The 13,646-nt window shown below is 35.9% G+C and overlaps 1 protein-coding gene across 4 annotated transcripts in view; it reads right to left on the bottom strand.

The window, feature by feature from the left end:
• DENND1B (DENN domain containing 1B) overlaps positions 1–13,646 on the bottom strand; it is a 267,328-nt gene that overhangs the window by 105,458 nt on the left and 148,224 nt on the right. For all 4 annotated transcript variants that reach the window (XM_038541978.1, XM_038541976.1, XM_038541977.1 and 1 more), the window contains one exon: positions 2,650–2,750. In XM_038541978.1, coding sequence (XP_038397906.1) covers positions 2,650–2,750 — 101 coding nt within the window. The remainder of the gene's footprint in view (positions 1–2,649; positions 2,751–13,646) is intronic.

Below are 13,646 nucleotides of genomic sequence, written 5' to 3'. Positions count from 1 at the left end.
CATATATGTGTGTGCCCCATGCATGTATGTGTGGATTTCTTCCTCTCTGTGGATACTGCATGGGCAGAAACTAAATTCTACTCATTATCTCACATATACTCACTGCTTGGCCAATAGGTGTTCACTAAATATTTGACATACAAATGGATGCATGAAAGAATGAATGAGCCAACAAACTAGCAAGCCTTTCATTACTGGTTCCAGATGTTATATTCATGCATGGTCACAAGATGGCATTATGGCTCTCCACAGTCTATGTCACACCAGAGATACCCGGTGTGCAAACAAAAATACTTCTAGGAGACAGGATTATTTCAGGATTTGGAAAGTTCCAATCAATTGGAATCAACTGAAGAGCTGGCAAATACACATCTATTCCATCCTGGTGCTATTTTTAAAGTGAAATATAAAAATGTCTTTATTCAGAAACCATGAGATTGAAAGGACAATCTCTAACATTTCTCTTCCTTTTATATACCGATCAGTATGATTCTAAGATCATTTGCAAGGACACAAAGGGAAGAAAACCATTTTCTCTAAGAAATACGTTAGTCCATAAAATTTTCTGACAGAAGAGAGCTAGAGTCTTAGACAGCTATTTCTTTAAAAATAAAAATTTGAAAAAAAAAAGAAAAAAGTACATTATACTGCTCAGTTCCTATGATAGAAGCTGAGCCTATCATTGCGGCCTTCAGGTTCAGGAAGTTTCAGAGAACTCCTTCTTTGATTATCACTGCTGTGCTCTCTGGAACAGGGAACTGTTTGGCATGGAGGCTGTTAGAATTTGTCCTAAAGGCTATTTCAAGGTTAGAAACTAGTAAGAAAATTTGAGGGACTGAAATATGAAACAATCCTCCTTCCTTATAGTGGAAGCAGCAAAAGGACTTGACAGCAGGGTTAGAAAGTATCAAGAAGACATCTCTGGAAAGAATTTGCACAGAACTACCTATATCACAGAATAGTTTCTAAATAACAGTATTCTAGAAAGTTAAATCTGTAATCACTACAGACAACTGAACTTAAAGGGACATTACCTCCTAAGAGGTTGTAATGTTTTAACAGAAAAATTGAAATAGCGTAACATTATATACGATAAAATATAGTTCTAAGGTTTGTTCATTAGAAGTGTCAGTTCTTGAACCACTAATTTGACACGTATTTTAAAAAATCATGTATCAATATGTTTTCAAATATTTTTGTAGAAATTATTTAGTACAAATAAATTGTAGTTACTGAACAGCATATGCCAATGTCTACAGCATTGTCAATGTGAATAAACTGCCATTCCTGCCTTCAAAGATGCTAATATATATACTAGGTATGGTGGTCACAGAAAACCATTCTAAAATGAATACAGAAGAAACTACTTATAGATTTAGCTTAACCCTCAGATTTGTGTGTATGTGAGACTCCACAAAATAATTAAGCTGAATACTTATAGTCTCCTTCCAAACTTCCTCCTTTCCTAGTACTCAAAGGGTTGAATGGCAGTGGAGGATCACTGGGACTCTACTTTATGGCATTATCAACACTAATAATATTACCATGCTGTGGAAACATATCATATATTGGTATCATCAATATGTGGCCAAATATACATGTTGTCATTACAATCATTTGATCTGAAGAGGGTTAGTCATAAAAAATAGAAAACCTCTATGCATAAATTTAAATTGTCTTAACACTTAAATACTGTGATTTGCTTTTCATGAAATAAAAAACTTAAATACTAATTCTAAAAGAGCTTCGTTCATATTAATGAACAAACATACAGTCAAAATTATTTCCTTCTCTGTGTGTATGTGCACATGCATGATATGGAGGAAAAAAATCTCAGATTTCTTAAGAATTAAGCTATGGCAGCAGAAGATAATTATGCAGTGAAGAGAATATTTTACCCTCCAGTCTAGATCCCAAGGTGGCTGTTTCAGACTCTGACCCTTGTCCAGCCTCACTGTGAGTATAAATGCTCTTCTAGAGGAAGAGAACAGAAAAGTTCTAGGGCTGTAGTTGAATTCAAATTCAGTGAGATCACTGGGAGTTGTTTCTAACGCCAGGAAGCTTTTCAAAATTACTCCCAACACTTTTCAACATTGCTTTTCATAGTGGCTTAGGGCAGAGACTTTGATTTAAACCAGAAACTTAGGGAATCCCTGAATTAGAGGCAACCCTTTTGCTGGCATCTGGTATTCAGTGTGCTGCTGAGGGAAGAGAAGTCTAGGAAAGTGTGTCCTGAGGTAAAGGTAACGAAAGCATGCCCCAACAGAGACAATCTGGTTCCTGATACACTCTGCAAACAAATCCTGACACCTGGGATACTGAGTTCTCTAACTGATAGTGTAACTTCTGCACAGTTTTCCTAACCACCACTAAGACTGTATGTGTTTCTCTTTATGGATCTAATTATCTAAATGACTGCAGAAGTACCTCACAAAATCTAAAGAACTTTACGTTTGCCAAGTATATATCTTTGTAGCTTTGTAATGAATTACTCTGCCCTTCATAAAAGCACCTTTGAATATTTGTTAGTAATCTCTAAGCCAAGTTTCCGGGACTTCGTTCAGCTATATAGATATCAACCTACAAATAAACGAATTTTTTCTAACGATAAAGCCTAGATTTAAAGGAGTCTGGCAAAAGTCATCTTACCAGCAGTAGTCCAGCAGGTGTGGAGGAAGCACTGGGATGTATATGTGTTGCCAGTACATTGGGTATAGCAGGGCAACTGATCCATGGAGACAGGCAGTTAACTAAAATTTGCAAAAGGATGACAACAATAAGTAGCTGCTGATCCGCCGAACAAAAAGACATGCTCAAATTATCAAAGATTAATGACAATCATAAAACAATTTATTTAGTTACCTAAATCACATTATCTTTGACAATTCTGCCAGAAGAAAAAAATATTATGTTCAAAAGCCCCTCTGAAAAATATATAAATAGGGAAAGTAGCTTCTTGGGCATCTTATGGAGGCAGTTTTAACTATCTGAAAATATAGTGTCTGGGGTCAAAACTTAGAACATAAATAAAAGTAAAACTGAAAAATTAGGCGAGCATCTTAGAAGAAATTGTAGGAAATTACAATTTGTGCAGCACGGTTTGCGCATCACTCAGATTAATATACCACGATTAAATATGGAAAGGAAGAGAGGCTGAAAGCTCCTGAGGGATATCATTAGGGCAAATTGCCAAAGAATGAAACATGAGCCAGTCAGGAGAGTCTGGAAGCTGCAATAATACCAGGGGACTTGAATGTTCGACAGTTGGAGCTTCAGTAATGTGTGAACTGCGGGTTATGGTATCAAGAGACTCTGCTCACTGACACATAGAATGTCACTATTGACCAGCGAACTGCCCAAGCTTGACAGCTGTACTACAGGAAGCCAAGTATATCATAATTTCATATTTAAACTGTTCATTTCAGATTAACATTTTGTTTCCTAGCTTTATATCACAACAGCTGCAAATACATTGATGCTATTTTAAAGGTAATTGCCATTTTAATTGTTTTGTTTTGGCAAGCAGTTAATTAAATATTGTTTAATGCTTAACAAAGGGATATCACTTTTTTCCCCCTCCTTCCTACTGACCCTCACCAGAATTCTTTCCATGGGACTTTTCTTCACATCTTAAATTATATTTCTGTGTTAATCATTTTTTAATGTTTAAAGCAATAATTTAGTCAGCATTCCTGATTTTAAAGTCTTGCTACAGTCAGCATTTCAAGCTTACTAATTAAATCATTTTATTCAACTTGAAAATCAGAATTCAAAAATAAAACTATCTGAAAATGAACCACAGACTTTCTGTAAACCATTATTCCTATTATACAAAGAAAATAAAACTTACAGTAATCAAATTAACTTAAAAGAGTAAGTGTATAAAAAAAATTCAATCTTAACAAAAACATTTGTCTATATTTAAGTGTAACATAGTTCCCCTAAAAAAAATTAAAGGAATCTAATCTGAACTAAAAATATATAAATTTTTATTAAAAGTATATTCATCATATGTATTTTTTCAAGTTAGACTTAATTAATTTTATATGGCAAACAATGCATTTTGTTTCTACTTAGGATTTTATCATTAAAGGATTTTAGTATTTTGCACTTATAAGTTTTAATAGTTTATCTACAGTATTCCTTCAAAACATGATTTTTTAAAAAACTTCCATAATTAAAGCATACAATATACCACTAGGAGGCATTCAAATACTTTCACTTAACAATTACAGATGCTGGATTTATTTTTCTTATTTGAACCTTCATAGAGGGAGATGAAATAGGGTTGATCTAACTCAGTCAAATTCTCTGAGAGCTCTCAGGTACTCCCTGGTTGTAAATTAGGCATCTTTAAAGCCATATTAACTCTTTCTATTTCTTCAGTGTAACCCAATGACTAAAAGCCTTTATATAGCTTTGAAAGGTAGCTCCTTTACTCAGTTTCTCCATTTGCACACAGATGGTTTTTAAAACAGCTCATTTAAAATCTTAAAAAAAAAAAAAAGGAAAGTGTTCCTTTTACATTGTTAAGAAAATAACTGTAACAAAAATAAAACTACATTCTAAAAATGAGGAATTATAATAAAGGCAATTTATTTTATTGGGTACACCTTGAATCCAAAGCACTCTATTAATTGCTTTATAGATATTTTCCCTATGCCCTTAATGGTCATCCAAAAGTGAAGTTATGAATTATTCACTAAGAAGGAACAATATCATCTGATGAATCTCACTGGCTTCACAGAGGTTGATTCCTTTACGTGACGATAGACGAGAGTTAAAAAACACCTGCAACAGCCAGCATGCAGCAAAGGGTCATTTCTGCTAATCAAGGTCTGCCAGGAAAGAAAGAAGTTCTACAAGATTTGGCAACTTTTTGGATTTAGAGGATAGGTGACTGGGAAAGGTAAAAATACAACCCCTCCCAACCACAGTTTCTGGCCTAAGCAACTAGAATGAATTATTTAAAGTAACATAGCAAAAAGTGTCAGGCTCAGGTGGAATTACAAGGAATTTGTTTTTGGAAATATTGATTCTGTTAACTGCAAGACAGGCAAGTGGAGATTTCCAAAGGAGGCAGGAGAAGACCAAAGATCGCCCACACTCCCCTAGCAGGATGTAATAGCTACGAGATTGAAAACTAGAGAAAACACTATTATAGCATAAACTTTGTGGAGGAGTTAGTAAAGCAGTAAATGAAAAAAACACAACTAAGGAAAAATAGATTTACTAGCAAATTAAACACAGTTATACATGAGCTGTATAAAACAGTAAGAACGAAGTATACAAAATTAGGGCTCTGCCACTAAGAAGCTACAGCTGGTACATGTACAAATATAACCAGATCTGTTTCCTAATCTTTAAAATAAGAAGTAAATGCTAGATGATCTGTAAGCTTTGTTTCTGAGAGATGCAGTATTCTCTAGTCTCAGATCAGATCAATTCTAACATTTTACATTCTTAGTAATAGGTAATGATTTTTTCCATATAGGTGGTTAACAGAGCTAGACTACAAAGCAGACCCACTTTCAAAGTATATCTAAAGATCATCTTTAAAACCTTTAAAGCACATGAAGTAACTGAGCAATTGGAAATAGCATAAGTTACTTTGCTTAATTCATCAAAATTCTTGAGTGCTTGCTATGTGTTATCATAAATCTCTACCAAGCCACAGGGACAAAGTACTGAATAGAACAAAGTCCTTGTATTCATGGAACTTACATATTAGTGGAAACGCAAACAAGAAACAAATATACATGATGTGGGTTAGGGGTAAGTTCTAAGAGCAAACCTAGAGCAGGTAAGCGGGTAGAAAGTGACAGATGGGGAGTTTTAGACAGGGGGGGTTAGGGACAAACTGATGCGGTGACATTTGAACTGAGACCCAATTGATACAAGAGAGCATTCTTCTGGCTTTGGGGAGAAGAACATTCCAGGCAGATGAAACAATACATTCAAAAGTCCTGAGATGGGAACATGCTAGCCATCTTCACAAAGTAAGGAGGTCTGCATGATTAGATTGGAATAAGCGGGATAGCAGCGGGAGGCAAGGTCAGAGAGGTAAGGGCAAGTGGGGTCAGAACTGGAGGGCCTTCCAGGACGTGGCAGAGGCTCTGAAGTCTTACTCTTCATGAAATTTGTCCATATCTCTGAAGAAAGCTAACTGTCACAACAAGTTACCTAGAACATTCTAACACCTATGCAAATTAAGGAAAATAAACTATGTATGTTGGAAGTCTGATTTGCATAATAAAGTACTATAAAGAAATGAGATCAATTTTTAAGCCCAGTGAGAAGAATCTTTTATAGGCTATTTATGATATATTGATTCTTTAAGCATAGAGGGAAATGACAATCATATGTCTTTGGACTAGCATTACCCAAGACTCTACGTCTGGTTCATGATGGGACTAGAACTCTATACATGTTTTTCTAAATATTCTGTCAGCAGTTTCTTTAATACCACAGCTGTTCTTCATGAAAGCAAGGAGGGTGGGGGAAGATGTTTCAGTATTTGAGTCAGAACATAACTCAGCCATTATACCCTGGAAACTAAAGGAATAATAGATAAGGAATAATATACAATAAGGCTATCATTTTCAGAGAAAAACAAATTTCCCAAATAAAGATCTAAGAAAAAAATCCTTATCATCTTTGGTAAATAACAAGTGAATATTTAAATGCACATATGATTTCACAAGGCATATTCAATATATTGACTTGATACCATCCCAGAATACTGACTAATGCACAATAAAATCACTGGGAACATTTATCTCCTGTGCACTATAATTATAAAATAAGTATATATGGAAACCATGTGAAGAGGAAAGAACTGATGAGGCCTATAAAATCAGGGGGAGAAACTTGACAATAGTGAACTTAGTCATTGAATAAAGGCTCTCGGAACTTCTAGTCCCAGGCCACAAGGTCTAATGGAGATACTATCACTGATAATAATGCTTATTATTTGCCAGGCACTATTCTGAGTACTTGATGTACTCAAATTTAATCTTCACAACAACCTTATGAAATAGATTCCATCATCATTATTCCCATTTTACAGATCAGAACACTGCAGCAGGGTTAAGCCAATGGCCCAAGATCATACACCAAGTATGTGGCAAAGCCAGCATACCAACCTAAGCAGGCTCCTGAGTACAATAGCCATTATTTTAAAAGCATTTATTCATTCATTCATTCACTCATTCATTCATGAAAGACACAGAAAGAGGCAGAGACATAGGCAGAGGGAGAAGCAGGCTCCCTGTGGGATGTGGAACTCGATCCCGGAACCCCAGGCTCATGACCTGAGCCAAAGGCAGATGCTCAACTGCTGAGCCACCCAAGCGTCCCCCAATCACCATTATCTTAAACTGCCTTTTGATATACAAGCATTCAAAATTCCCATCATTATGGAAACTCTGAATAATATCTATCAGTTGAAAATATTCTATCTTAATTGTATGGTGCAGAATGAGCCTTTACAGTCAACAAACAAGAACAACTGACCTTTATAAGAAAAAGCTGGGGTTTGTGACAGAGAACCAATTTACAAACCTTTCCTCAGGCATCACAGTGGGCAAATTCAGCAGGAAACCAATACAACAGATTCTCTCAGATGTTAAAAAGATAAGTGATAAAAAAAAATTCTACCAGTTATTATCTCAGTTTGCATCTGCAAGAATATTTTGTTGGAAGCCAAACTAAAGTTCTTTCCCTTTGTGACATAAAAATCACATTCATCCCCTTTTCCTAAAGTAAAGCTATATCTGTTAAAGGAAATCAGCTACTAATAAAACTAAGCAATGTTTTCAGCAATTAAATAGACATGCATTTTGGGGGGGGGGGGGGAGAATCACATTATCAAATTCCCAAGGATACCACAGATAAACAACCCATCCAGTGTGATTCCACAATGAAAGCAGCACAATTCCAATTCAATGCACTCTACAAGTAGAGCTCTCATATGGACACAATACCACTCATGTATCTCATAGTCAGACTTGCCTCATTCTTATGGATAAGTTCTATTAGCTTCAGTTGAAGTTCTATATGAATTATTGAGGGGCAAACTTATGTCCCCTAAGAATGTATTCATGCACAAAAAAACAAGAAATAAAGATTAGAGACTTCATTTGATTTTTAACTGAATCAATATTTAATTCAGAAATTTATGCACTATAAATAACTATAGGTATACAGAATAAATTGCTGCAGATGGGAATGTGATAAATTCCTCACGGAATGAAAAAAATTAGTGGAAAGCATAAAGAAACCATCTGTTTAAACATGTTTAATTTACATTCCCATTTAAAAGTTTAAACCAAAAAGAGTAGCAGTAGGATATCTGAAAACTACAAAGCTATCCTGACTATAAAATAATCTTATTTGAGGGGCACCTGGGTAGCTCAATCGGTTAAGTGTCTGACTCTTAATCTCAGTTCAGGTCATGATCTTATTAGGTTTTGGGATCAACCCAATGTTTTATCATGATCTTGACCAGGTACTTAGTGCGATGTGAGACTGATGGGACCAGAATATTAACCCCATGGTATAAGAACTGCATAGAGAGGCTCCAGCAGATCTTACCAAATAAACCAGCAGTACATGGCAACTCTGGAGAACCTGCTCTTCACTGCTGACTTAGACCTTCATTTCCTGGCTGTGTTCCAGTAGTTCTGTACCTTATAAGCCTAAGGATCATTTTATTTCCCTGTCAAGATTTTTTTTAAAAAAATCCAAAATAATATGTCTTATTTTTTGAAACCCCACCCTACTCCACCCCTCCAGGTTCCATGCTTAGCAGGGAGTCTGCTTGAGGATTTTTTCTCTCTAGGCCTCTGCCCCTCCCCCACTCACATTTTTCTTTCTCTCTCTCAAATAAATAAATCTTCAAAAAAAAATTCTTGAGCAAAATTCTAAAATTTAAATCAAGTGACAGTTGTAAGAAAATATTTGCAAAAATAGCAATTTTATGCAATAAAAAGACAGTATTTGTACATTTTAATGCTTTTTTATACTAAAATATTATTTTATATTCATTTTTTCTTCATCCTATTAGGATGGCAAATTCTGCCACTTAATTGCTAAAAAATCAATCTAACCTAACCTCTTTCCATCATACACAAGTCCTTTGGAAAATTCTAATCATCTCACATTTGATCACCGGCTTATTAGCTTTTCCTAGCCAAATGACTCTAAATTTTTCTTGCTCGCTTACTTCTTTTGGTATTCATTTTTTTTTAATGATTTTATAGAGGAAAAACTGAGGCAAAGTTAAACAAATTGCCCAAGATCACACAACTAGTAAGTGGGACACTGAACATGTGCTAGGCATTATTATTGGTACTGGGGATATAGAAATGAACAAAAGAGACAAAAATCTCTGCCCTTAGGGAATCTGTCTTTAGCCACCCTCTATAAACCACATTAGTGTCATACTAACTCTCCTCAACTCTTTGGCTCTCTATTGCTGTCACATTACACATAAATGCCATTGGCTTTAAATAAATTTCTTCCCCTACATGACCTTTCCCTATTACTAAATTTCCTACTTTCTACTTCTCAAAATTGATTCAATAGCAGTTTTGCTGTTTCTGGAAAAGGACCACCTACCTTTCCACTGAAGTTTAACAGTCTAATCTACAAAACTGATTCAATATATTTATCTTCTCTCCTCAAAAACCTGTAGATACTGAATTCTAAAGGATTATGTGCTAAGACGTTCATGTGAATTATATAAAGACTACATAAGTTAGCCAATTATTTAAGAAATAAACAATACAATTAAAGAATCACTGTATACAACAGTTAGAAAGGACTTTAGAAATCATTCTTGTTCAATTCTTTCATTTTTTAGTTAAGAAACTTCAGGATAAAAATGTCTAATATGACATCATCTAATTTTTTGGTTAAGTAGTTAGGACTAAAACACAAATCTCTAATTTAGAAGGTATTACTAATATAATTGCACCGCTACTGTACCTTGGGGTAGGGTAATAATTTGAATAACCAATAAATAAATCCAATTAGCTGATGCTACTTTTAAACTATTAGGTGGGATCCCTGGGTGGCGCAGCGGTTTGGCGCCTGCCTTTGGCTCAGGGCGCGATCCTGGAGACCCAGGATCGAATCCCACGTCGGGCTCCCGGTGCATGGAGCCTGCTTCTCTCTCTGCCTGTGTCTCTGCCTCTCTCTCTCTCTGAGTGTGACTATCGTAAATAAATAAATTTTTAAAAAAATGTTTAAAAAAAAATAAACTATTAGGTATTTCTGAAAATCAGAATATAAAACATCCCTCACCAGAAGCAAAATAAAACTGGTTGCAAACCATTAGCAATTGGAAAAGAGACCATCACAATTGCAAAGGAATCACAAGGTAAGCTCTAAATCTTTATACATGGAATTCAAAAACTTTTAATTTGTAAAGCATATATCATTAAATAGGAGTGATTATACACATATATTGCATATTCTAATATTAAAATTGTATATAATATTCCCATATACACAAAACATACATACATGTATATTTAGCATGCATATCAAATATATTTAAATATATGCATCTGTCTACAAACATATGTATAAGCATCTACTTGCATGTGAATATTTATATGGACATATATACTTATTAAGTTATATTTCACTGGTAATTAAATGACACCAAGCCCATGCCATTATATAGCAACTAAATAAATACCTGGTGAAGACTGGTCCTTTGTGTGTCATTCTACACTTCTTTCTCCTTCTTCCTTACCTACTTTCAAACAGACTCTATATCCAACAGAAGTTTCCTTAGAAATGTTTCTAAAACCAACTTCATCATCCTTTTATGGCCACTTTCCTAATACAGGAGCGAGTCATTCCCTGTTTTTCTGACTGCACAGCCCTTTAACTAGACTCCTATTAGAAGGAATTTCCCTACCCCTTTTTTCTTTGATAATGCCACCAATGTTACCTTCCTCCAAAACAAAATTGGTCATATTATGTACCTCATTTGCCTCCCCACAATCTGTTGGATAAAATCCAAGCCCCTTAATTTAGCAGACAGGTTTCCGCACAATCTGGCTACCGCTTACCTCTCCAACTACACTATGTAGCACGAATTTTCTCTCTCTTCACACAAACACACAAATATGTTAAACAAGTAAACTTTTCCTACATAAGACATAAACACCTTTTAAGAACCAGTGTCATCCTGAAGTCAACTCTCTAATCTAGCACTCTCTCTCTTCCATATCCTCTATTAGAGTTCTTACCACATTGACTGGCCTTGATTCACTGACATAATATGATTTATCTTTTGATTTATATTTATGATTCTAATTAGTAACTTTGAAATTCTCAGTACATAATACTTGGCAAATAATAATATGTGTCGATGCACAAATGAATCTATCAATACCGTTATACTTGGTCTTTGGAAAACTTTACCTATGTTAACTATTTCCTTGCAATTAAAGGCCTTTCTTTTCTATTCTTTCCATAATACAGTAGGAAATCAAAATAAAATATCTGATTCATAGAAGCTGTGCCCTTCACATATTCCCCACTTGCTCCAAATCCACTCTCTGCTACCTATCTGTAATAATGGATCTGTGCCCCTGATGTTTTTTCTATTACCAGACAGCCTAATATCAGCAGAAGGAAAGTCAGAACTTTGTCAGTGCAGGCCATTGGAGATACACAGCAGAAGGAAAGGGTTTCTGCTTCCTGGTTCCAGGCTGCTCTCAGGCAGACTCCTCCAGGGCCTGTGCTTCTCCAGGACTTGGCTCTTGCAGTATACAGTGGCCAGTAACACCCAGCCATAATACTTGTTTGGTAGCTTCTTCAGGTGGTTTTGTAGCAGAATGCTTCTGGTGAGATATCTCCCCACGGCAGTCAGCTAGCTTCCTGGTGGCAGGTTAATTACACTGGAACTCTTCCACCAAGGAGGTGCCGAAGTCCATTCTTATTGGAATAAATGATCTGGATAAGGTCTTCTCTGGCTATAATGCTTCTGCCAGTAACCAAAATCATTAGGTTCATAGAATAACATATCCATCAGCATGGTATTCTGTACAGAACTGAACCTCACTCATCAAGGCATTCATTTAACAGCAAAGTAAGTAGAGTTAGGGGCCTGTGCCCATTAAGTTAACTAGTCTCAGCCATACTTATAACCCAATAGCAACTGGCCTAATTGAAAAGTAGAATAGCTTACTGAAGACTCAGTCGCAGTGCCAGTTGGTATTATTATACTCTTATAAAGGGTGGGGTTCTATTTTACATGATGAAGGATAATCTAAATACATCAGAAAGCATTTTACAGTGTTGTTTCTCCCATAGCCAGAATACATGGGACTAGGAACCAACAGGGGGAAGTGGGAGTGGCCCTTTAATTATTAGTCTTAATAACCCACTTGCATAAGTTCTATTTCTAGTCTCATTAGTTTAGAACTCTTCTGGTTTGGAGATCTTACCTCCCAATAAAGAAATGCATCCACGTGAATTGGAAGATAATATCGCCATCTGGCCATTTCAGTCTCCTTATGCCACTGAACCAACAGTCTAAAAATTGGGGTTATTCTACTGGCTGGAGTGATTGATCTCATTAACCAAAAGGAAACTGGTTTGCTTCCACACAAGAGACAAAAAGGACTATGTCTGGAACTAAGAGGTTCTCTGGGCTACCTCTTGGTAAAAGTTAATGGAAAACTATAGCAATCATTCAAAAAAAAAAAAAAAAGCAGAACTATTGAGGATTCAGGTCTTTTGGAATGAAAATTCATGTTATTATCCCAGGTAAAGAACCCAGTTAGCTGAGGTTCTGGCTGCAGTTGAGGAAAACATGGAATGGGTAATGAAACAAGGAAGAATAATATCTGAATCATTTCATGATTAGTTATAGAAACAAAGGGGTGTGGTAGCTTTGCATATGTTTTTATTTTCCTTTCATATGCATGTGTTCATTTTCATCTGCTAACCATTTTTCTTCTCTCTACTTTTTATTTTATATATAAGTCATTACTAATTAACAGAAATTTAAACGTGATTGCAATTAAATTTGAAGAGATGATTATAATGACTCTTGGGACTGCTTTTGGGAAATGTCTACATTTGCAAAAAGGATAGCTATATCTTAATAGCTCAACATATAGATTTGTTGTTGTACAGAAGTACAAATATGTTTAGAAGGGTATAAATGAAAGCTGAGTATCCAAAGGGGTGGATTATACCAATTATGAATAATTGCCTAATTTACCCCTTACTGTCTGATCTATGGAAATGGATCTGTGCCCTTTGGATATTTACTCCCTTTAACAGCTGGCATCATGCTAAGCTTTGTCAGGAGAGGACACTGAAGAGACATTTCAGGAAGCAAGGGTTTTGGTTCCTGGTTCCAATGTACTGACTCAGCAGGCTCCTGCAAAGCTGGTGGCTTGTCAAGGGCATACTTTCCTCAGGCTCCAGGTCCTGTAGCACAGACAGGCAGGCCGCTGTGTAAGAGGCAGCTCCTGGGGCCCTCGACTCCAACAAATTATAGGAGCCAAAGGTTTCTCCCAGCACTTCCCACCATGGGCAGTTCTCTTGCAGGAGTGCTCCTGGCTCTTGCAGTGCTTGCTTGCAGCCTTTCCAGAACTTGCCTCCTATAATGT

This window comes from Canis lupus, chromosome 7 (assembly GCF_011100685.1).
Source record: "Canis lupus familiaris isolate Mischka breed German Shepherd chromosome 7, alternate assembly UU_Cfam_GSD_1.0, whole genome shotgun sequence".
NCBI classification, from domain to species: domain Eukaryota; kingdom Metazoa; phylum Chordata; class Mammalia; order Carnivora; family Canidae; genus Canis; species Canis lupus.
The sequence above is the reverse complement of the archived record's forward strand: the minus strand, read 5'-3'. Positions and strand labels throughout refer to the sequence as shown.